Below are 25539 nucleotides of genomic sequence, written 5' to 3'. Positions count from 1 at the left end.
GTGTCACGTGAATTCTTCCAATCGTCATATCTTACAGGAAAATTGTTTCATGAAAACCAGTGTTTGAACCCTAGCTCCTCCTATTCCAGTGGCCCAAAGAGTACACAGAGGAGAGCCCTCGTTACTGGCATAGTATGAGCTTCCGTGGGAACCTTGGCCTTGCTCCAGAGTTACCAGGAAGAGAAGTTTTGGGAGGGAGAGGGGTTTTAGCAGATGTTTTGCCACAGGTTCATGATGCCCAAATCAGTGTCTGTTAGAATGTTAAGTCCATAGAAACAGATGCCTTGTTCACTGTTGAGTCTGCAGCATTGCATATACTTCACTAGGTCTCAATAGGTGTTAGGTTAGTGAGGAGAATGTGTAATAGGGGAAAATTGGTATTGAACATTTGTAATCAGAACAGGAAACTTGAACATAGCCTTCATAAAATGAATTCCCGGAGACAGCATTGAAATGTGGAAAGGCACTCAAGTCTGCAAGCTGCAATACTAGTTTGGTAAGGCCCTCCAGCCTCCTATCACACTGGTTCCTATCTCCTTGGACTTTTTCTAGCACTTGTTGGTTTATACAGTATAGATTTAGTTACCTTTTGTGACAGTGTGGAGTGAAAAATGAACTTTGTGGATTTTACGTGCTACACAATTGATTATTTTTCTCAACACTGTTAAGGCAAGGTAAAGTGTCAGAATTACTAGTGACAAGTTTTATTTTCGAAGATTATTAATTATTTGAAAGAGCCACAGAGAGAGGGAAGACAGAGCTTCTGTTCATTGGGTCACTCCCCAAGTGGCCACAACAGCTGAGGCTGGGCCAGGTGGAGGAAGGAGGCTGGAACTCCATCTGGGCCTCCCACATGGATGGCAGGGGACCAGTTACTTGGGCCATCTTCTTCTTTTTCAGAGACTTTGGCAGAGAGCTGGATTGGAAGTGGAACAATCGGGACTCCAACTGGCACCACAATGCCAGCCCTATGAGCATTTTTTAGTCAATGTTGATCATTGTTTTCTTACTCTTTAGCTTATTGTCCACAGCGTTAGTATTACTTTCAATAGTTTTAGGTAGAGGTTATATGCAGTAGATTACTTTTGTCAAGTTCCCTAGTGCATAGCCTTCCTTTCTCCCGTGAGAGAACGAATAGCAAGTTACTAGAATTTGGTGAATTTCATCAACTATCAATTGTTGGGGCATCACTCACTTTCACATCTTTTCCTAGCAGTGAGAATGAAAATAGATTTCCAAGAGAAGTTCAGTATGTATCAGAATGCAAAGTGCCCATTCCTGATTGGGACATCCTAGAATAGGAATTTATCATTAGGAAATTTAAATAGGAAAGGTGAGTCACACATTAGTCATGTTACTGAGTTTTGTAGAAGTGTGAAGAGAGTTATATACTCCTATAACAACATCCATCAAAATGATGGTCAAGGGGCCTGTGCTGTGGTGTAGTGCTGTGGATGCCTGCAGTGTTGGCATCCCATACGGGCGCCAGGTCGAGTCCCTGCTGATCCACTTCCAATCCAGTTCCCTGCTATGGCCTGGGAAAGCACCCGCGTGGGAGACCCGGAAGAAGCTCCTGGCTCCTGGCTTCAGATCCGCACAGCTCCGGCTGTTGCAGCCATCTGGGGCGTGAACCAGCGGATGGAAGACCTCTCTGTTTTTCTCTCTCTGCCTCTCCTTCTCTCTCTCTGTAACTCTTTCAAATAAATAAATAAATCTTTAAAAAAAAAAAAAAAAAGATGGTCCAGACAGAACAGAGAATGTGATGGTTTCTTTTATGAGGGTACTTTAAAATGTTCATGGGGAGATGGAATTTAAAGTAAAGTTTATTTTGATGCAAAAAATTGAAATCCAGTTTCTAGATAATATGCATTTTCTATGAGCTTTGCAAAGACCCCTTCCTTATGTGCATGGATTTCAAAAAATTTTTTGCACCCAAATAAACTTTTTTAGGAACTTTGTTCCATTTTCCATGACGTTTTTGAAGTACCTTTATAGTTAAAGTCATGTGCGTCTGTGAGCGTAATAGTGCCTGTGACCATGTGTGACAACCCGACAAGGAGTATCGGTGCCGTGTGTCCACATTTAACCTGCATTTGAAAAACCGCAGTAAGCATCAATTTTACAGTAGAATACAGTGGTTTTAACAGCGAAAATACTAAAGATAAATAAAAAAATGTATCAAGAGCACATTAGTTTCTTACAGTTAAGGAATCATGTCATGTGGCATGTAAGGCCAAAATTTAAGAAATAGAACTCTGGAAATCAATTATTTCAAAAAGTATGCTTGTTTAGAGATACAGACCCTTTGATAAATGTGACTCTATTTGCAATCAATGTATTTGAAGCTTATTTGGGATAAAATCATGTGGCCTAGAAGATTTGCATGTAACTTCAATGGTAAGAATTAATGCCTACTAGTTCTTGCCAGACTTGCTCACCGGGTAAGCGGATATCCTGGGGGACTGGCTTGTCCTTTCCAGTGCTCGGTCCAGGAATGTAGCGAGGCCTACACAATGAACGGCTGAGCGCGTCTTCAGATGTGGGGTAAGGGAATGATGGAAAAGGTGTTCACCTAGTAACAGGGCAAGACAAAGCCTGAGGACGGTGGAAAACAAGCTTTAAGATTTCATAAAGATTCCCTGAGGGAAAGGTGTGACTGGAGTGGGAACAGCATGGTGACAGCTGAGCTCAATAATGGCTGGGGGTCGGGGGTGCTGCTGAACAGCCCACCATGGACCGGACGTCCTCAGTGAGAGAGTGGTGCAGACATGCCACGGGGCCAAGGTTCGTGAGCCGTTCTCAATATACTTAGAAAATGTGTTTTGTTTTCTTTTAAGATGTATTTGAAAGGCACAGTTACAGAAAGAGAACCTCTGCTGGGTCACTCCCAGCTGGAGCTGGGCCCCGGCCCAAGCTGAAGCCAGGAGCTTCTTCCAGGTCTTCCACATGGGTGCAGGGGCTCAAGCGGTTGGGTGGTCCTCCGCTGCTTTCCCAGGCGCGTTAGCAGGGAGCTGGATCAGAAGTGGAGCAGCTGGTGCCCATAGGGGATGCTGGTGCTGCAGGCAATGGGTTAACCCACTACGCCAAAAGTTTGGTATTTTAGCCGGCGCTGCGGCTCGCTAGGCTAATCCTCTGCCTTGCGGCGCCGGCACACTGAGTTCTAGTCCTGGTCAGGGCACCGGATTCTATCCTGGTTGCCCCTCTTCCAGGCCAGCTGTCTGCTGTGGCCGGGGAGTGCAGTGGAGGATGGCCCAAGTACTTGGGCCCTGCACCCCATGGGAGACCAGGAGAAGCACCTGGCTCCTGCCTTCGGATCAGCGCGGTGCGCCGGCTGCAGCGCGCCGGCCGCGGCTGCCACTGGAGGGTGAACCAACGGCAAAGGAAGACCTTTCTCTCTGTCTCTCTCTCTCACTGTCCACTCTGCCTGTCAAAAAAAAAAAAAGTTTGGTATTTTAACTTCAAGGTAGGCAACAACTTTGCATCCGTATTTCAGTGACTCAATGAGTTGTTGAAGGCATTCCAAAGTGTGTGAGCCTACAGTGAGTCTAGAATCACTGTCCATTGTACCCACAGCAATAAATCCAGCTAATTCATCATTATGTTACTTCCAGTTAAGCTCTGCGACCGTATATATTTCTCAGGTTTCTCTAGATGTAAATAGTAAAAATTTCAATTTTGCTAGTCTATTATCCTTTAATGGTCATAGTTTGTACCTAATGACCCACCCCACTCCCCCTTACCTGTAAGAACATAGTCTACCAATTAACAACAGGCAAAGAAGTCCCCAGACTTTGCCAGATGTCCCCTGGGAGGAGGGGCAAAATTGCTCCCAACCAAAAACTGCTTTAGGAGACTATACAAAGCAATAGGAATGCTGGGATTCGGGAATGGATTTATCATGTAAGACCTGCTCGCCCAGCACTCTGTGTGTCTTGGCGGCTTCAGAGGGTACTCTTTTTTTGGCCAAGGATTTGAGAAATTGATTGGTGAGGGCTGCATTGGTGTCTTGGCTGTGTAGTGACTTTTCTGCAGACCAGGGATTAAAGAGGGAAATTATAGCATCACACTGGGCTCTCTGAATTCAGTGAGGGTGATGGGATTTTGGTATCCTGGAGCATCAGGGGTCAGCTGGGGGCTCGTCAGCGCTGGGGACAAACTGAGTGTGTTTCTCATAATGAGTGGGAAAGCCAAAGGGGCCCCTAGGAGGGGTTTATATGGGTGCTCTTTAGGGTGTCCTGGGATGGCAATGGAGGAGGAGCATGGTAAATGCCTGTTTGACTTAAGTAGAAAAGCCCTCGGCTGATTCCATAATATCAGTCCCCATGCTCAGAGTGCCTTGAACACAGGGCAGGGTGGGTCCCCTGGAGGCAGCACCCTGATATGCTGGCCAAACTGATTTACGCTGTCGGAAACCGTCCTAGACTTCCCCAAAGTGAGTTCCAGCCAGATTTTCTGGTGGATGTGCATTCGGTAAACGTGGACACCTGGAGCGGTTTCTGGACTCTGGAACCGAATTGGCGTTAACTCCTGGCATCTCAGATTTCACTGTGGCCAGCGGGAGTGTTTACAGAGGACAATTAGTGCATGGTTCTGCTCAGGTTGGTATCTAGTGGTCTGAATGCATCCTCGAACCCAACCCATGGTTATTTCCCAAGTTCTGCAGTACGGTATTGGCAATAGAAATATTCGGCAATTCTCCGCGTGCTCATATTGATTTACTAACCCGTGGAATGAGGGCTGCTTTGTTAAGAAAGGACCGGTGGGCCGGCGCCGTGGCTCACTTGGCTAATCCTCCACCTTCAGCACCGGAATCCCATATGGGTGCTGGGTTCTAGTCCCGGTTGCTTCTCTTCCAGTCCAGCTCTCTGCTGTGGCCCGGGAGTGCAGTGGAGGCTGGCCCAAGTGCTTGGGCCCTGCACCCCATGGGAGACCAGGAGGAGGCGCCTGGCTCCTGGCTTCGGATTGGCACAGCGCTGGCCGCAGCGGCCATTTGGGGGGTGAACCAACGGAAGGAAGACCTTCCTCTCTGTCTCTCCCTCTCACTGTCTGTAACTCTACCTGTCAAATAAATAAATATTAAAAAAAGAAAAAGAAAGGACCGGTGGGCAGTAACTGCTTCATATGTGCCGAAATAGTAAACCCAAACCAGATGGCACTCACCGAGGGACTGCAGAGATTAAAGTCGCTCTCCCCACCCTGAGGGTCACAGGGCTCGTGATTCGCCCTGTGCCGACCATAAGTGAGTCTTAGAGAATGACACGGGATCATCTTACACTTGACTAGGAGCTCCCTGCGCACTTGCACTTCCACATGTGGTTCTGTTGTTGGAGCAAATCACTTGTGCTAGCCCCTGACACGTAGCACTTTGTTCTCTATCCTTATTATCCACCATCCCCCAGGGCAGCGTCAGCTTTTCCATATTTTCACGGTTTACCTAAGGATTGATGATGGCCCATGGATGTAATCGGGCTACCAGTTGTTTTTACAAACACAGTTTTATTGCAGTGTAGCCATGACCGCTGCTTGCAGCATTGCCTGCGGGTGCTTTTGTGTTAAGATGGCAGAATTGAGCACCTGACCACAGAGACTGTGAGGTCTGCAAAGCCTAAAATATTTATGTACTGTCTGCATCTGTACAGAACCACCTCCCTGACGCCTGCTTTAGTCTATTTTTTATTTATTTATTTATTTTTTTGACAGGCAGAGTGGACAGTGAGAGAGAGAGACAAAGGTCTTCCTTTGCCGTTGGTTCAGCACCGCGTTGATCCGAAGTCAGGAGCCAGGTGCTTCTCCTGGTCTCCCATGGGGTGCAGGGCCCAAGCACCTGGGCCATCCTCCACTGCACTCCCGGGCCACAGCAGAGAGCTGGCCTGGAAGAGGAGCAACCGGGACAGAATCCAGCGCCCCAACCGGGACTAGAACCCTGTGTGCCGGCGCCGCAGGCGGAGGATTAGCCTGTTGAGCTGCGGTGCCGGCCATATTAAACATTTTTTTAAAGATTAATTTATTTGAAAGGTAGAATTACAGAGACAGAGGGAAGAGACAGATGTTCCATCTGCTGGTTCCCTCCCCAAATGGCTGCAGCAGCCGGGGCTGGGCTGACCTGAAGCCAGGAGCCAGGAGCTTCCTAGGGGTCTCCCATGTGGGTGCAGGGGCCCAAGCACTTGGGCCATCCTCCACTGCTTTCCCAGGTTTATTAGCAGGGAGCAGGATCAGAAGTGGAGCAGCTGGGACTTGAACCTGCGCCTATATGGATGCCAGCGTTGCAGGCAGTGGCTTTACCTGCTAAGCACAGTGCCAGCCCCACATTAAATGTTTTAAAGTATACAGTTCAGTAGTGTTAAGTACAGCCATGTTGTGTAAAATCTCTGGGATTTTTTCATTTCACAACACTGAAAATCCATGCCCATCAGATGCTATTCCCCCCTCCCCTGCCTTGGGAAGCACCTTGCTACATTCTACAATTTTGACTACTGTAGATACTTCATCCGAGTGGAATTATGGAATATTTGTCTTAGGGCTGACATACTTCAGTTAGCATAGTGAACTTGAGTTCCATCCATGGCAGAGCACAGGATCAGGTTTCCTTTTTCTTTCTTTTTTTTTTTTTTCCAAAAAGGTTTACACATTTGTTCAAAAGGCACAGGGAATGCTCTCATTTGCTGGTTCACACAGTGGCCAGGACTGAACAGGGCCAAAGCTGAGAGCTGAGGACTTGCCTCCTGTGTGGGCAGCAGGGACTCCACTCACGAGCTCCTGGGGTCCACATCAGCAGGGAACTGGAATTGGAAGCCAGAACGGGCACTGAGCCAAAGCAGTCTGATATGGAATACGGGCATCTTAACTATAAGGCCGGGGGGCCGGCGCCATGGCTCACTTGGTTAATCCTCTGCCTGTGGCACTGGCATCCCATATGGGGGCCGGATTCTGTCCCGGTTGCCCCTCTTCCAGTCCAGCTCTCTGCTGTGGTCCGGGAGTGCAGTGGAGGATGGCCCAAGTGCTTGGGCCCTGCACCCCGTGGGAGACCAGGAGAAGTACCTGGCTCCTGGCTTCGGATCGGCGCAGCGCCGGCTGTTGCGGTCATTTGGGGAGTGAACCAGTGGAAGGAAGACCTGTCTCCCTGTCTCTCACTGTCTATAACTCTACCTGTCAACAAAAACAAAAAACAAACAAACAAACAAAAACTATGAGGCCAAACACCCACCCTTTGGATTTCCATTTTATAAGGCTGCATATTATAGTGCAAATATATAGCACATTTATTTTATCCATTAATCTGTCAGTGGACTTTTATTTTGCTTCCACTTTTTAAAAAAGATTTATTTATTTGAAAGACTGATAGGGAGAGAGGGAGAGACAGATCTTCCTTCTTCCATTGGGTCACTCCCCAAATGGCTGCTATAACCAGGTCTGAGCCAGGAGCCAGGAACTGCATCTGGGTCTCCCCCAAGGGTGCCAGGGGCCCAAGGACTTGGGTCATCTTCTACTGCTTTCCCAGGCCACAGCAGACAGCGGGATTGGAAGTAGAGCAGCCGGGACTCGAACCGGTGCCCATATGGGATGCTGGCACTGCAGGCGGTGGCTTTACCTGCTACGCCACAGTGCTGGCCCCACATTATAGTTTCGATTTGCATTTCCCTAATGACTAACGATGTCGACTATATTTCCATGTGTTTCTGAGCCATTCATATATATCCTCTTTCAAAAAATTTCTCTTCTGATCCTTTGGCCCCTTATTTAATTGTCTTTTATTATTGAACTGAGTCAGTTCTTTCTATATTCTAGGAACAGGTCCCTTATCAGATATATATACATATTTTTTTTTTTTTGACAGGCAGAGTGTATAGTGAGAGAGAGAGACAGAAAGAAAGGTCTTCCTTTTCCGTGGGTTCACCCTCCAATGGCCGCTGCAGCTGGCGCACCGCGCTGATCCGAAGCCAGGAGCCAGGTGCTTCTCCTGGTCTCCCATGGGGTGCAGGGCCCAAGCACTTGGGCCATCCTCCACTGTACTCCCTGGCCACAGCAGAGAGCTGGCCTGGAAGAGGGGTAACCGGGACAGAATCCGGCACCCCAACCGGGACTAGAACCTGGTGTGCTGGCGCCACAAGGGGGAGGATTAGCCTAGTGAGCCGCGGCGCCAGCCCAGATATATTATTTACAAATATATCCTCCCATTCTGTTTATCTTTTCATGTTCTTGATGGTGTCCATTGGTGCACAAAAGTTTTAAATTTTGACACAAAGTTCAGTACATTCGTTTTTATTATTCCTTGTCATTTTAAGTCACATGTAAGAAACCATTGCACATTTCAAAGTCATGAAGGCTTACACCTATGATTTCATCCAAGGGTTTTATGGTTTTAGCTCTTAAATTTGGATCTTTTAATGCTTTTGATTTAATTTCTGTATGTGGTGTTTTGTTTGGGTCATTTAATTTAATTTTACAATATATAATTATATTTTATACAATAATTTATAATAAATCATAAATTAATTTATAATAAATATTTTTAAAACTGTAATGAGAGAGCCACCTTATGTCTACCAGATGTGCTACACTAACAAAGATAACAGAAGGGTGGGTGAGGAGGTGAAGAGATGGGATCTCTCAGAAATTGGTAGAAATGTCGAATGATGCAGATGCCTTGGCATACCGTCCGGCAGTTGCTCAACAAATGAAGCAGGTTGCCCTATGACCAAGCATTGCGCTCCTGGATTATAACCAAGATAAATAAAACATATGTCTACGTAAAAACTTGGGCACAAATGTCCACAGCAACATTGTTCATAACATCCAAAAAGTGCAAACCCAGATGTCCACCAACTGATGGAGAAATAAGACATGATATCTTCATACAATGACATATTTTTCAACAATAAAAAAGTAATGAAGTACTGATACTTACACCAACAGGGATGGACCTTTGAAATACTATGCTCTGCAGCACAAATCCACTTCAAAAGACAACACACTATAGAATTACACTCACGTAAGTTGTTCAGAATAGGTAATTTTACAATAAGTAGATTACGGATTGCTTAGGCTAGGAGGTTAGGGGAAAATTGGAAGTGACTGTTAATTGTTACCAAGTTTCTTTTTGAGATGGTGAAAATGTCCTAAAATTGTACTGGTGACTGCACAACCCTGTGAAGGTTCTAAAATTCATTTTGTGCACTTTAGATTGATACGGTATGTGAATTATATCTCAGTAAAGTTGTTACAAAAATGTTCAGTGCTGAATAGGACATAGCGTTGTGTCTCGTTAAGGTATTAATAATTAGAATATGCAGTGCAAATGAACGAGAAAAGTAAGACGGGTGAAAGGCAGAAGTACAGTTTACAGAAGAGCTGTCAAGCATTCGAGGAAATTCTGAATCTTACCATAAGTGAGAGGAATCTGTGACAGTGAGATACTACTGTATGTTTAATAGAGAGACACAGGATGATTACCCCTGGAAACGGTGTGGTGTTGCGATAAATGTCATGGGAGTGTAGACTTATGTAACCTGGAGGGAAACCCAACTACTATTTGTAAATTTCATTATATGAGTGTGCTACATGCCAATAGCTGAACCTCTAGGTAAAGTTTAATACATTTCTTTAAATATGTATCTTAAATCAAACAAATAAAATAAGCATATCAAATAAATAAATAAAGCTTAAAAAAAAAAAGACTTTGAAGCTCCGGGTACTTCCGAGTACTCCCGCCCTCGGGGGGCGGGGCTGTGTCTACTCTAGGAATTCTGGGAAATGTAGTCCGGGTCTGCGTAGCCCGGAGGCGCTTCCGCTTCAGGACGGCTGTGCCAGGGAATTCTGGGAAGCGGTTCTGGGGCTCCTGGTCGGGAGTTTGAGCGGGTGGCTGTGTTACTCGGGGTCCTCTAAGCCTTCTGGACACCGCGGCGGGGAGCAGCGGAGCGGGGAAGCGGCGGCCGGCTGCGGAGCACAGGGTGGGCGCAGTCGCGGTGCCGGTGGCCGTTCTGAGCAGACTGTGTGACCCGATTTGAGGGTCTCGGGCTCCCCCACCCACTTGTCAGTCGTGCCATTTCCTAGCCATGTAGCTTTCTATTTTCATTTTTAAAATAGTGTATTTATTTATTTGAAAGGCAGAGTTACAGAGAGCTCATCCATCCGCCGGTTCAGTCCCCAGAGGATCGCCACTGCTGGAGCTGCCCCGATCCGAGGCCAGCAGCCAGGGGCTTCCTCCAGGTCTCCCACGCGGGTGCAGGGGCCCGAGGACCTGGGCCATCCTCCACTGCTATCCCAGGCCACAGCAGAGAGCTGGATCGGAAGTGGAGCAGCCGGGACTCGAACCGGGGCCCATATGGGATGCCGGCACTGCAGGCGGCGGCTTCACCCGCTGCGCCCCAGCGCGGGCCTCAGAGTTTGTCAGTTAATTAACCGTGCCTCCTTCTCATCTTTGAAGTGGAGTCTATCATGCTGGCATCTTGACCGCGCGCTGGCTGCCAGTTCTCTCCCAGATTCCGGCATTGGCTGAGGATCAGTTACCTGAGCGCAGATTTTTCCTTAGCTAATGGACACAGTTCCTCGTTCCTCCCCTCGCGGTGACACTGACAGCCCAAAGGCACCCTCCTCAGACGTCCATCCTGAGAGGGACACTCGAGGTTCTGCCCTCAGATGTTCACCGCAGGCCTTTAGAAGGGCTGACTGGCCGAAGTGCGCCGGCCGCGGCGGCCATTGGAGAGTGAACCAACGGCAAAGGAAGACCTTTCTCTGTGTCTCTCTCTCACTGTCCACTCTGCCTGTCAAAAAATAAAATTAAAAAAAAAAAAAAAGAAGGGCTGACTGTGGGGTAACCTGGGAGGATGACTTAGCATTGCCACCGGGCACGGGCGCCGGTTCGAGTCCCGGCTGCTCCACTCTCTATTTCTCAGACTCCACATGAGTCAGGTCACGTGACACGCGGAGTTCCGTGCTCGGTTCACTTCACTGAACGTCGTGACCGCATTGTCGTGGATGGCAAGACTTCCATTCCTGTGCATCTAAAATGTGTCTCCCCTAGCAGCTGATCCTGTTAGCGTAAAAACCAAATCGACAGCTGTCACTATCATGTGTCGGTAGCGGTGTGGATACTGCTAGTAATAAAGGGTCACTGTTCCTTAACACTCCATGTTTTAAGATTCTCACGCATTTGCTGTGACTTTTTGTTTGTTCCTTAGACATATGAGAAGCTAATCTCCGTGAGTGTCCGAAGACGACTTCCGGCCAATGACAGGAAGTCACGAAAAGGATTCTGGGAATTGTAGTTCATGCGCTCCAAGACTTGGGAGATTTTTCTCTTCCTTTTTTCTCCCTCTACAAGGGCGGGACCTGGCTCTTCCTCCTCTTAGGGGTTTTGGGGAAATGTATTCCAGGACTCTGTCCGGAAACAATGGGCGGCCGCTCGGAGCGGAGGCCGCGGCGTGGGTGCCGCCCCCAGCCCTGCGGCCTTCTGGGAAATGGAGTTCTGTGTCGTCGCGGCCACTTCCGCCCGGCGGAGGAAGGCCGTCACCATCCTTCCGGTCCGGGAGGGGAGTCAGCTCCCCCGCGACCCGGCTGGGGTGGCCGTGGGTGGCGGGCGGGCGTTTGGAAGGTGGCCTCTCCCTGCCCCGCCTCCCCGGCCGCCGGCCGCGTCCCGCGCGTGGAAGCCGCGGCAGAGCTGTTGGGACGCGTGGGGTTGCAGCTGGAAGCGGGACAGTGCGCGTCGGGGGTGGCTCCGGCGTAGCCCCGGGGGCGCCGTCCGCTGCTGGACGCAAGGCCGGGGCCGGACCTCTGCCCAGCGCCCGCCTGCGGCCCCGTGCGCGCTGCCGCCTCGCGGGGTCCCTCGCGCGTGCGTGGGCCGGGGAGGATGCTGCTGCCAAGGACGTCTTCGCGCTCCCATTCGACGCGTCCTTCCACGGGCCGAGTGGAGTTGGAGTCGAGTCTTGCCGCACGCCTGGTTTTAAGGATGAGAAAAGGAGACGGAAAAAGCTTGGGCGGCTTTGCCGCAGTCGCTCCATAGTTGAATATTGGGCGGGCGCCGAGGCGCAGCGGGTAGTCGGTGCTGGCATCCCATGTGGGTGCCGGTTCGAGTCCCGGCTGCTCCACTTCCGGCTGCTCCACTTCCGATCCAGCTCTCTGCTGTGGCCTGGGAAAGCGTAGAAGGTGGCCCAAGTCCTTGGGCCCCTGCACCTGCATGGGAGACCCGGAGGAGGCACCTGGCTTCGGATTGGCGCATGCGGCCTCTGGGGAGTGAACCAGTGGAGGGAAGACCTCTCTCTCTCCCTCCCCCTCTCTCTACTTTTCAAATAAATAAATAACTAATTAAAAACAAATCTTGGACTTTTTTTTTTTTTAAACAAGGATTATTCTGTTCCCCAGGGTTTTTGCAGCGTTTTCTCGCAGCCCGTTTTCAGGGCGCCTACAGACGTGTTTATCTTAAGCTTTAAAAGACAACTCGTGTCATGTAAAAAAATCTTTTCGTTGAGCACAGAAAGCTTGACTTGACAGCTGCCGTCTTCCTTCCATTTTCCTGTAATACTCCATTGTTCGGGTCTCCACGTTACACTGTCTCAATCTAATGTCGTTTCTTTGAGGTGTAAACTGTATTTCTTTCTGGGAGTTTGAGGTGGTTCTTGTTCAGTTCTGGGTGTGTTTACTTCCTCTTGCATTCCCAAGTGTCACTGCAATTTGTCAGTTGAGGAGAGTCCCAGGAGGCTTCAAAAAGTTCATGAAAAACTAGAATTAAGAGAAAATGCACATTTCCCATGAACACTCTTGAAGCCCCTTCATATTAATTCTATTTATTGTTCTGGTTTATTATGTTGAGAATTTTCTATGTGTGAACTCATGCCTTTTATCAGTTGTAGGAAAGCCTTATAGTTCTCTCTCTCTTTAAAGATTTATTTATTTGTAAAGCAGAGTTAGAGAGGAGAGAGAGAGGAAGGGCAACAGAGATCTTCCATCCAAATGGCTGCAGCAGTCAGAGCTGGGCTGATTGGAGCCAGGAGCCAGGAGCTTGTTCTGGGCCTCCCATGTGGGTGCAGGGCCCAAGTGCTTGCTTGGGGCATCCTGCGCTGCCTTCTCAGGTACATTAGCAGGGATCTGGATTGGAAGTGGAGCAGCTGGGATCCAAACTGGTACCCATTATGGGATGCCGGTGCCACAGGGCCACCCCCAGCAGTTCTCTCTCTCTCTCTCTTTTTTTTTTTAAAGGTTTATTTATTTATTTGGAGGAGTTACACACAGAGAGAAGGAGAGGCAGAGAGAGAGAGAGAGGTGTCTTCTGTCCACTGGTTCATTCCCCAGTTGGCTGCAAAAGTCAAAGCTGTGCCTATCTGGAGCCAGGAGCTTCTTCTAGGTTTCCCACGCGGGTGCAGGGGCCCAAGGAGTTGGGCCAGCAATGGCCCTGGCCTTCTCTTAGCTTATAACTGATAGAATTGAGGCACAGGGATTTTTGATATTCCTGAGGGTATATAAGTGCTGTCACTTTCAGGAATCGAACCCAGGCTCTTCATTACAGTTCCTCGTTTTTTTTCATTCCATATGTGTGTGTGTGTATATATGTATATACACACATGCATACACACACACACACACACACATATGATTTATTTATTTTATTTGAAAGAGTTACACAGAGAAGGAGAGGCAGAGAGAGAGGTCTTCCATCTGCTGGTTCACTCCCCAGTTGGCCACAACAGCAGGAGCTGTGCCGATCCAAAGCCAGGAGCCAGGAGCTTCCTCTGGGTCCTCCATGTGGGTGCAGGGGTCCAAGGACTTGGGCCATCTTCCACTGCCTTCCCAGGCCATTGCAGAGAGCTGGATCGGAAGTGGAGCAGCCAAGACTTGAACTAGTGCCCATATGGGATGCCGGCACTGCAGGTGGCAGCCTTAGCCGCTACGCCACAGTGCCGGCCCCCTCCATATATGTCTTTTTTAAAGACTAATTGATTTGAAAGTTACAGAGGGAGATATCTTACCCACTGCTTCATTCCCCAAATGGTCTCAATGGCTGGAGCTGGGCCAGGCCGAAGCCAGGAGCCTGGAGCTCCATCCAGATCTCCCACGTGGGGCAGGGGCCCAGGGACTTGGGCCAAGTACATTAGAGGGTGCCCATATGGGATGCTGTTGTCACAGCGGTGACTTAGCCACTACGCCGCAGTGCTGGCCCCTCATCCACGCAGTGTTACTCTGCCTCTCCTTTCTTCCCGTTCTGAAGACTGGACACCTGCGTGTCAGGAGGACTCGCTTGGCCGTGCAGGCTGTTCACTGCCTGACAGCGCCGAGCCGGCACAGGTAGGAGCCGGATCCCGTCCACGCTCCGCTGTCAGGCTGCGCGTGGCTGCCTCTGTAAGCAGGGGCACCTTGTGTAATTTCTGGAAAGACCCACATGGCTAATGGCAGCTCTGACGTGCGTGTCCTGTGGATTTCTGTCCTTCCCCAGTTATGCCCTCCCGGGAGGCCGACGTTCCCCAGGAGGAACGGGAGGAAATGACCAGATTTCAGGTAAGATCTGTCTGTGTCTGCAGCTGTGGTTCTGTTTTTAAAAAATTAGGTTCACCTTTTTTCTCATCTTTCATGATGCTGGTCACAGTCAACAGGTCTCTCAGTGCGTGTCGTGGGCAGCTGTACATGTGTGTTTGGCTTTGTGGTCTGTACTGTTTATAAAGCAGTCTTGAAGAAGGAGCGGTGACGACGATGGCCGTCGCTTCCCTTTCCCATGGCCTCTTCCCTGGACGTCTGCAACTGCTTGTGTGCAGTAAAGGAAGGGGAAACTTTGAATTATGTTTTCCTTGTTTAACTGTGTCACCTGCATTTTAAGTGGTTATAGCCTGTTCTATTGAATTGCAATATCCTTTAAAAAAAAAAACTGATTCCTTGCTCGGACTTTTCAGATTTTACTGTTTTAAGAAACGGTGCAGGGACCCTCGGGGTTGTGTAAGCAGGCGTTCAAGCATTACATGGTGTGATTTATCAGACGGACGAGAGCTGTGTATTTTTTGAACGTGCACGTATATTTGTTTTAGTTACCTGTTTCTTTGCTGTATTAATTTTTTTAACAAAATATGTATATAGTTTAAGGTCCATAAACACCTCACCACCCCATCTGTCATTGCGTTATTCTTCAGAGTGCTGTGTGAGGATGTAGGTGATTTATCTTCAAACAGGAAGAAATGGAAGTGGATACATCATATAATTAACACCTCACAGGTAGCCAAACCTGTGGTCTCTGAAGCCTCTATTGGATTAGGGATTTCTGACATTCTGCTTTCAGGAATGGAAAAGGAAGATAGGGCAAGGGAAGTTCCCATTCAGAGGTCTGCGTGCGTACCATGGCTGTGTCTGCCTTGACCTTTCAGAATGATAGCCCCAGCGCTTCTGCTGTCCCCATCTCTGGGCCCGTCTCTTCTTCACCAGCTGTGGTACCTCGGTGCTCAGCACAGCTCTGCTGTGAGTGTTTTACATGCCCCTAGAGCAAAAATAGGAAGTGTCTTGGGATAAGGCAATAGCTGACTGGGGGGATGTGCTTAAACGTGAGGCAAAGATCAAAGAGCTTAAATCTCTATTCAGACGAGAAGATGCAGAAAGTCCGATTGGAATAGGAATATCATAAAAATGAAAGTAAATTTATTTTTAAAAGATCATAACTAATAATTAGATGTGTGCAAATGTTGGGGCTTCTATTTATTTATTTAATTTAGATTGCCAAAAGATTTTTATTTATTTATTTGAAAGACAGAGTTACAGAGAGGTAGAGGCATAGAGAGAGAAGTCTTCCATTTGCTGGTTCACTGCCCAAATGGCCATGATGGCCAGAGCTAGGCCGATCTGAAGCCAGGAGCCAGGAGCTTCTTCCGGGTCTCCCATGTGGGTGCAGGGCCCAAGCACTTGGCCCATCTACTACTGCTCTCCCAGGCCACAGCAGAGAGCAGGATTGGAAATGGAGCAGCTGGGACTTGAAATGGTGCCCATATTAGATGCAGCACTGCAGGTGGCGGCTGTATCCACTATGCCACAGCACCAGCCCCAAAAAGACTTTTTTTTAAGATTTATTTATTTGAAAGAGTTACAGAGAGAGAAAGAGAGATCTTTATCTGCTGGTTTGCTCCCCAAATGGCCTCAAAAGCCAGGTCTGGGCCAGACTGAAGCCAGAAGCTTCATCTTGGGTCTCCCACTTGGGTGCAGAGGCCCAAGCACTTGGGCCATTTTCTACTGCTTTTCCCAGGCCATAGCAGGGAGCTGGATCAGAGGTGGAGCTGCCAGGACTCTAACTGGTGTCCATATGGGATGCTGGTGTCTTAGGCAGCAGTTTAATCTGCTATGCCACAGTGCTGGCCCCCAAAAGATTTTTCTCAAGAGGGAATTAAGTTCTGTTTAGTGAGAGTCTAGAGACTAAAGAAAACTTTGGCTCTCCTTTGTGAAGTGTTATTTGGCTAAACCTTATAAGAAGAAGGTCTACCATCATTCAAGAATTTTTAAAGTGAATATCCTATGACTTTGTACCTGCTGCTTTTTGCCTGAGACAGTTGTAAAAGAATCTTTGCAATATTGACTATGGATAAAAATCTGTAATTAATGATATATTACGTGGGTTGGGTAAAGGTAAGTCATTCCAAGAATACTGTTCCACCAGTCGTGAAATAGGGTGAAAGCGATCATCATCTTGATGGAAATCGCTCACGTTGATTAAGGCCTTGTGATGTGCCAGACACCATTCTGAGTGCTTCACTCCTCTTCACTCACCTCATCCTGTCAGCCACCTTACGATTCAGATGCTGTCACAGAGGAGAGCCGGTGAGATAGCGAGCGCTTAAGGAATGTGTGCAAGGCGCTCTATTTAATCAAGGGCAGGGCTTTGGCATTTGAACTCAAACAGCCTGACTCCAGAACTGGTGCCCTAACTGGCTGTGAACGTGACAGTAGGTGGGTATGGTGGGTGCCTTGAGCCACCTACCTGTTACAGAAGGCTGCCTGGAATCCAAGTTTTTTCGTCCTCATTATCCTTCTTGGTACTGCCCTCCTCTGGAGGCTGGTGGTGTGTTTTATGTTGTAGGAGGCGGTGACGTTCAAGGACGTGGCCGTGGTCTTCACCAGGGAGGAGCTGCGGCTGCTGGACCTCACCCAGAGGGAGCTGTACCGGGCTGTGATGCTGGAGAACTTCCGGAACCTGGTCGCAGTGGGTGAGGACGGCCCCCGACACTGAACGTCACCTCCCTTGGGAGTCACCTCTGTGTCCTCAGGGGTTCAAGGCTTTGGACCTTTGGGAATGGCCTCCTGCTCTTGACAAAATGTTTTCTAATCCCTGGGAAAACAAGCATTGTTTTTTCTGGTCTTTCTGCTCAGGCAAAATGCTATCCTTTTAAATCACTTGCTTTCAACCAAGGGTGATTTTGTCCCTAAAGGACATGTGGTAGTTGATTGTCATAACTTGGGGAGGAGTGCCATTGCAATATAGTTGGTAACGGCCAGGGACGTTAAACCTCCTGCCATGCACAGGACAGCTCCCATAGCAGAGGTTCACCCACTCTAGACTCCCTGTAGGACCACAGTTGAGAGACCCTGTTTAAATAGACTATCAGTGGGCAACTTCTGTACTTTTTCTTATAAGTACTTTGTTCATATTATAATTGTGACCCGTGATGGGTTGTGAAATCAACCTTGTGCATTATATTGACAATTATTTCCATGAAATTGAACAATTTCAGTTTAGATAAGGATAGAAAATATCAGAATTTGTTATGAAAGACTGCTGACATTACAGCAAAAACTGACCATCTTCAGTGAGTGGTATGAGAGACAGGGTTAGAAGTGTGATAAAAACAGATGTTGGCTAAATCTCATCTGTCTGATCTATCTGTGGCTACAGCTGATTTGATCTGTCTATTAGCTAGGCCATGGCCTAGTCTGACTAGTTCATGTTCAAAAAAGTTCTTAAAATATGAGTTTAGAGGCCGGCGCCGCGGCTCACTAGGCTAATCCTCCGCCTTGCGGCGCCGGCACACCGGGTTCTAGTCCCGGTCGGGGCGCCGGATTCTGTCCCGGTTGCCCCTCTTCCAGGCCAGCTCTCTGCTGTGGCCCAGGAAGGCAGTGGAGGATGGCCCAGGTGCTTGGGCCCTGCACCCCATGGGAGACCAGGAAAAGCACCTGGCTCCTGGCTCCTGCCTTCAGATCAGCGCGGTGCGCCGGCCGCAGCGCGCCGGCCGCGGCGGCCATTGGAGGGTGAACCAACGGCAAAAGGAAGACCTTTCTCTCTGTCTCTCTCTCTCACTGTCCACTCTGCCTGTCAAAAAATTTAAAAAAAAATGAGTTTAGAGGTTCTGAGGATTACATAGGTTCTGAGGACTTGGACAAAGATGTATTTTAGTTGTGTGTTCACCTTAAATGTAAATGTAATCTTTTCATAGGGCACCTTCCCTTCAAATAAGATATGGTGTCCCAGTTGGAAGCAGAAGAAAGACTTTGGAGGAAGGAAGCAGAGACCCAAGGAAGGGGACGCTCTGGGCAGGACCATGTGGCTGTTTCAGGTAGCAGCTGGTCTGCTTCTCATGTCCACGACTGCCCGCTCGTCCAGGTGCTGCCGTCTCTCAGCAGGGTGTGATAGCACGGCTCAGCGTCTCACTGCTCAGCCACCGCACTGTCCCACCTCGCTTTTCCCTGCCCTCTCACTTCTTCACTTTTTACCCTCTTTTCTCTCTAATTGCATATACCTCATTCTACACATTTAAAAACTAAAGTAAAAATTAGGTATTCGTGGCCCCCACCGCAGAAACAGAACAGAGACGATTGTCTGTTAATGTGACAGACTGGGCCCTGCATTTTGTATCTGACGGATGCAATCTATTCTGATGTCTGCCTGCCTTTCTAGGTCACCAAGCTGCATCACTTTTGATGTGTCCGGAACATTACACTCGCTTCACTTCACTGGGTTTCATTTTCCTGCATACAGAACCCTGAGACCTGTGATCATTAGTGTTGTTATTTTTGCATAATATAGCAAGTCCTTTTTTTTTAATTTTACTTTTTTTTTTTTTTTGACAGGCAGAGTGGACAGTGAGAGAGAGAGACAGAGAAAAAGGTCTTCCTTTTGCCGTTGGTTCACCCTCCAATGGCCGCCGCGGCCGGCGCACCGCGCTGATCTGAAGGCAGGAGCCAGGTGCTTCTCCTGGTCTCCCATGGGGTGCAGGGCCCAAGCACTTGGGCCATCCTCCACTGCACTCCCTGGCCACAGCAGAGAGCTGGCCTGGAAGAGGGGCAACCGGGACAGAATCTGACGCCCCGACTGGGACTAGAACCCGGTGTGCCAGCGCCGCAAGGCAGAGGATTAGCCTAGTGAGCCACAGTGCCGGCCAGCAAGTCCTTTTTTTACCCAATCCTGTGACATTTTCTTTTTTAACTTAACATAGTATGTTTTGGGATTTTATAACCCTGCTCTGTGTACAAATAATATTTTAAAACATTGTGTATTGGTGACAGCCCAAGTTAAAGGGCTTGTTTTTATGAATCTTAAAAACAGCTTGCAGAGAATGGAGACAACTGACCTTCGTGTCCCTCTTAATTCTAGAAATAGCTCATAGGTTTACAACACACTAGAGTAGTTCATGGATTTTTTTTGAACATTCTTTTCCAGTGAATGTTGAACATAATTCTGATTCCTTATATAACTTTGATGGGTAAAGATTCAAACCTAACCTCAGAAGATAAAAGCTACTCCCAATTTCCAGAATGTGTAACTGAACTGTTAAATGTGGTCAACACCTGCATGCCAGCACTACAGTTCATCTGTCCCCACGTAGCAACACCAGGTTGGCTGCTTCCTGGTGAAACTGCTTCATCCATGCGGCCAACATACCACTTTCTCACTCCCCTGACACTCGTACCTGAATGATCCTGTGACCTGGATACAGCAGTTAGCAGTTTAAACTGACCAGCTCCAGAAGTCTAAAGACACTCACATACTGTGGGCATGAGGATAGTCCTGACTAGGAAAGGGTGGAAATTTTATATATATATATATATTTATTTACTTATTGGAAAGGCAGAGTCACAGAGAAGTAGAGGCAGAGAGAGAGAGGGAGGGAGGGAGGGAGGGAGGGAGGGAGAAGTCTTCCATCTGCTGTTCATTCCCCAAATGGCCACAATGGCTGGAGCTGGGCCAATCCAAAGCCAGGAGCTAGAAGCTTCTTCCAGGCCTCCCACGCAGGTACAGGGGCCCAAGGACTTGGGCCATCTTCTACTGCTTTCCCAGGCCACAGCAGAGAGCTGGATCAGAAGTGGAGCAGCCAGGACTTGAACGGGCGCCCATATGGGATGTCAGCGCTGCAGGCCAGGGCTTTAACCCACTGTACCACAGTGCTGGCCCCAACAGTAGGTTTTCTAAATGAGTCACTTTTACCTTTTAGAATTAGAAGCCTGTTGACACCATTCATTGCTTTCACTTGCATGAAACATGAGAGAAAGATAAATAATGTTATAAGGACAAGATCATCCTTCTGGCTTAATAAGGCATTCTCCTTTGGCCTTAGGGTAAAATTCTGATATTTCTGAAGAAAGAATATGTATTTACCTGTCCTCATCTCTGAATATTTACTTTCGATAGGTAGCAAGAATCAAAACGAATTGGAGACTCTTCGAAGATTGGCCGTAACATACCTTTTACATGAGGAGTTATCCTGTTGGCAGATCCGGAAGCAGGTTGCAAGTGAATTAACCAGGTGTCTTCAGAGGAAGAGTTTCCAGTTAATACAAGTTGATTCCATGCAGGTTTCTGGAAATGAGAATAATACAACGAGTCGTAAAGGAGAGAGCCCCAGTAATAGTGAAAACCAAGGGTGTTCAGTTTTGAGGACTCAAGATTCTTGCCAGAATAGTTGTTGGAATGCAGCACAGAATCAGAGTAGAGGTAAGCAGAGTGACAAGCCAAGTGCCCTGCGTGTGTGTGGAGACTTCATGGAGGAATCTTCGTGTAGTGAGCAGATTAGCACTGCCGCTCAGAGGAAACCCTGCAAAGGTAAGGAATGTGGCAGAGTTGGCATCAGTGATGACACGAGTCAGCAGCTGCCCGTAGGAGAAAAACCGCACCCATGCCGTGAGTGTGGAAAGGGGTTCGGCTACGGCTCAGTGCATCCCCTTCGCCAGAGTGTTCACCCCGGAGAGAAGTGCTTCAGCCAGAGTTCACGTCTGGAAATTCATCAGAGAACTCACTCAGGAGAGAGACCAAATGAATGTCGGGAACCTGCTGGTTGCCTCGGGGAGAACTCTTCTCACCCTCATCAGGCGCATGGTACAGGAGAGAGGTGCTACCGCTGTGACAGCTGTGGCAAGGGATTCGGTAGCAGCACGGGGCTCGTCATTCATGACCGAACTCACACTGGCGAGAGTGTGGGAAATGCTTTAGTCAGAGTTCAAATTTTCAGTGCCATCAGAGAGTCCCCACTGAGGAAAACCCTACAAATGTGAAGAGTGCGGTGAGGGCTTCGGCTGGAGTGTTAACCTCCGTGTCCATCAGAGGGTTCACAGGGGTGAGAAACCCTATAAGTGTGAAGAGTGTGGAAGAGGCTTTACTCAGGCTGCACACTTTCACATTCATCAGAGAGTCCACACTGGGGAGAAGCCCTACAAATGTACTTGTGTGGTAAGGGCTTCAGTCACAATTCGCCATTAACATGCCACCGGAGAGTCCACACTGGAGAGAAACCCTACAGATGTGAGGCGTGTGGGAAAGGCTTTACCCGGAATACAGATCTCCATATCCATTTCCGAGTCCACACGGGAGAGAAGCCCTACAAATGTGAGGAGTGTGGGAAGGGCTTCAGTCAGGCCTCCAATCTCCAAGTCCATCAGAATGTCCACACCGGGCAGAAGCGATTCAAATGTGAAACGTGTGGGAAGGGCTTTAGTCAGTCCTCAAAGCTTCAAACCCACCAGAGAGTCCACACTGGGCAAAAACCATACAGATGTGGTGTGTGTGGGAAGGACTTCAGTTACAGTTCCAACCTGAAACTGCACCAGGTAGTCCACACTGGAGAAAAGCCGTATTGATGTGAGGAGTGTGGGAAGGGCTTCAGTTGGAGACCAAACCTCCACGCTCATCAGAGAGTCCACTGGGAGAGAAGCCCTACAAATGTGAGGAGTGTGCGAAGAGCTTCAGTCAGGCCACAGATTTCCGGGCACACCAGCGAGTGCATACTGGAGAGAAGCCGTACGCGTGTGGTGTGTGTGGCAAGGGCTTCAGTCAGTCCCCTGGGCTTCAGTCTCACCAGAGGGTCCACACTGGGGAGAAGCCATACAAATGTGACGTGTGTGGGAAGGGCTTTCGGTACAGCTCGCAGTCTATACACCACCAGAGAGGCCACACTGGAGAAAAACCCTACAAATGTGAGGAGTGTGGGTTGGTAGGAGCTTGAATCTTCGCCATCATCAAAGGGTCCACACAGGAGAGAAACCCCACAAGTGTGAGGAGTGTGGGAAGGCCTTCAGTCTCCCCTCCAGTCTGCGAGTCCATCTAAGTGTCCACACTAGGGAGAAACTCTTTACGTGTGAGGAGTGCGGTAGGGGCTTCAGTCAGAGTGCACGTCTTCAAGCCCATCAAAGGCTCCACGCCGGAGAAAAACTGCACAGATGTGATACATGTGGGAAGGCCTTCAGCCACCGCTCACGCCTTACGTACCACCAGAAAGTCCACACTTTCTGGCCAAAAGCTTTAGCAGTGAGAAATGCGCTACTTGTGAGAGTGCAAATCTTCATTTCTTTCTGGAGTCCATGTGGCGATCAACCCTGTACACCTGTTAACAGTGGAAGGAAATTCTGCAGACTCAGAATTTCCCTAGTCATTAAAGTGGTGACACGGAGCCAGAGAAACAGGAATAGAACTCTTACTTGAGAGAGGAGTAGAAATTGGCCCTCTTGGTAAGATTCAATTATAGAAATTGTATTTCAATGTGAATAATTCCTAAAGACAGTATGTGAAAGGATGTTTTCCATACACTGACTAATTGGGTTTTTTTTTTTTTTTTAGTTTGTGTTTATTTTGGTTAGGGAGAGTTGCATTATTTTTCCACTAATATTCCTTTTATGTTTAGAGCAATCAATATTTTTACTAAATCTGGAAAGCTATGAAAAATGAATAAAATTGCTGACTAAAAATTCATGTAGCTAAGGACTCATAATATTGTTTTATATTGCATGTAAGGTTAAAAATTAAGGGATAGATCCATAGAGATGAATCTTTGAATTTCAGAAGTAAATAGGAGGCCGGCACAGTAGCACAGTAGGTTAATCCTCCACCTGTGGTGCTGGCTTCCCATATGGGCGCCGTTTCTAGTCCCAGCTGCTCCTCTTCCGATCCAGGTCTCTGCTATGGCCTGGGAAAGCAGTATAAGATGGCTCACGTCCTTGGTCCTCAGCACCCACATGGGAGACCGGGAAAAAGCACCTGGCTCCTGGCTTTGGATTGGCACAGCTCTGGCCATTGTGGCCATTTGGGGAGTGAAACAATGGAAGGAAGACCTCTCTGTCTCTCTGTAACTCTACCTCTCAAATAAATGAATGAAATCTTAAAAATAAAAAGTAAGTATATTTATGTAATATAAAGTATGTCCATTGCATCATTGTTTAATGGCCAGTGTAGAAATAACCAGATTGCCAAAGTATTTGATGGTTTGCTAACACTGGAATGCTATGGAAACATCACATGGGAGAAGGTAAATTTGTAGGAATTGAGATTGGAAGATGTCAAGAATATATTGACTTTAAGTCAGCGCCGCGGCTCACTAGGCTAATCCTCCACCTTGCGGTGCCGGCACACCGGGTTCCAGTCCTGGTCGGGGTGCCGGATTCTGTCCCGGTTGCCCCTTTTCCAGGCCAGCTCTCTGCTGTGGCCCGGGAGTGCAGTGGAGGATGACCCAAGTGCTTGGGCCCTGCACCCCATGGGAGACCAGGAGAAGCACCTGGCTCCTGCCATCGGATCAGCATGGTGTGCCGGCCATGGTGGCCATTGGAGGGTGAACCAACAGCAAAGGAAGACCTTTGTCTCTGTCTCTCTCTCTCACTGTCCACTCTGCCTGTCAAAAATAATAAAAAAAAAGAATATATTGACTTTAAAAAGCACAAAAGAAATTTTTAAATTAAAAAAAATGCAGGTAGATGTTACTAGTTATTTCCAAATTATGTGGCTTTTGCGTCATATATTTTTCCATTTAAACGTTTTGAAAGCACTTCATAAAAGTGGAAAGTTATATAGAATCTCACACCTGCAGACACTCCAGGTGTCATGTGATTGAATCATTTTTCCACGTGCATGCTCACATGGCATATTGATACCCATGGTACACATGAGTACTTTTACAAACCACATGAGTATATTAAAGATACCTTGTCCCTCGCATGAAACAAGTATGTTTCCCTAAGAGCAGGGAATATGTACACAACTACAAAACAGCATATTTGTGGAGGACCCAATATTCATGTATCAAACAACTAATGCCATCAATGATGTTTGAACTGTAAGGTCTTCCAAACAATTTTCCTCATTCTCTGGCACTGGCACTTAAACCAAATGCAGTGTCCCAGTAGCTCATGAGGAAAACCACCTGATAGAAAAATGGGAAGATCAGCATGTCCGTGTGACAAGCCGGGAGTCCAGTACGTCTAGCCGACAGGAAGGATTGGCTCCTTGGAAAGTATAGTCGGGGAGCTCTGCTGGTGCCAACAATGCCACCTCCGTTTGCCTCATTCTCCTCTTGTACCCTCTCAGGGAGTTTGACAAAATTCTCACACCATCATGGACCATGCCCTGTGGTGTTTCTACAAGGTCCAAGACATTTTAGGAGAAACTAGCAAATCAGTTAAGAATAGTGGTTACAAAGAGAAACTAATCTTTCTTGTTCACTTCAGCCATTTGCTAGTTGAATAACCACAGGAAAGATGCCTAACCTCTCTGCCAACATGCCTGTATCTCCAATGTTGACGATAACATTTCTTAGTTCCATTATAAGGAGAAAAAAGCCTATGCCTAGCATATTGAGAATTGTACAGTGTTTATTTTCAACGTAGATGTTGCTATTATATTTCTGTTTATATTATGTTACTAAACCAGGGATAAGTAAACTGTAGGCTGCTGACCAGATCTGACCTGTATCCCATTTTTGAACAGCCCAAGAGCTGAGATTTTACATTTTTATGGTTACAAGAAAAAATGTGCTATGGAAACTGTATGTGGCCCACAAAGCCTAAAACATTTAACGTCTGGCTCTTTGTAGTTTACTAGACCCTGAGCTAAGCAAATTTCAGTTTTGCTGAAACCAGCGCATCTGTGAAAAGCATGATAATACAGGTAAGTGTATCTCAGTTCAGCACTTGCACCTTCCAGATTTGAGAAGTAAATCAACTTTTGAAAATAGCATCACATTTTTAATGGAAAGTTCTGACTGTGTGGAGCTGTACGTCTTCCTGAGTCTTTTCTGTTAGTGTAACAAAACACCTGGGACTGACTGCACCCCTAGAAAGAGTGTTGGTTTGTGGCTGTGGAGGTTGAAAAGTCCAACACCAGTGGCCAGCACTGGT

General features: G+C 47.8%; 1 protein-coding gene across 1 annotated transcript; it reads left to right on the top strand.

Moving 5' to 3' along the window:
- The first annotated feature begins 11042 nt into the window (after nt 1-11042).
- On the top strand, nt 11043-23576 carry LOC100352883 (zinc finger protein 227). Its single transcript, XM_070062134.1, is given in 8 exon segments — nt 11043-14484; nt 17033-17159; nt 20576-21349; nt 21352-21414; nt 21417-21599; nt 21602-22078; nt 22081-22365; nt 22368-23576. Coding segments are annotated over 8 exon segments (2460 nt in total). The 5' UTR covers nt 11043-14424; the 3' UTR covers nt 22859-23576.
- Nucleotides 23577-25539: the final 1963 nt, after the last annotated feature.

This window comes from Oryctolagus cuniculus, chromosome 18 (assembly GCF_964237555.1).
Source record: "Oryctolagus cuniculus chromosome 18, mOryCun1.1, whole genome shotgun sequence".
Lineage (NCBI taxonomy): Eukaryota > Metazoa > Chordata > Mammalia > Lagomorpha > Leporidae > Oryctolagus > Oryctolagus cuniculus.
Note: the sequence above shows the minus strand (reverse complement) of the source record. Positions and strands in the feature narration are given on the sequence as shown.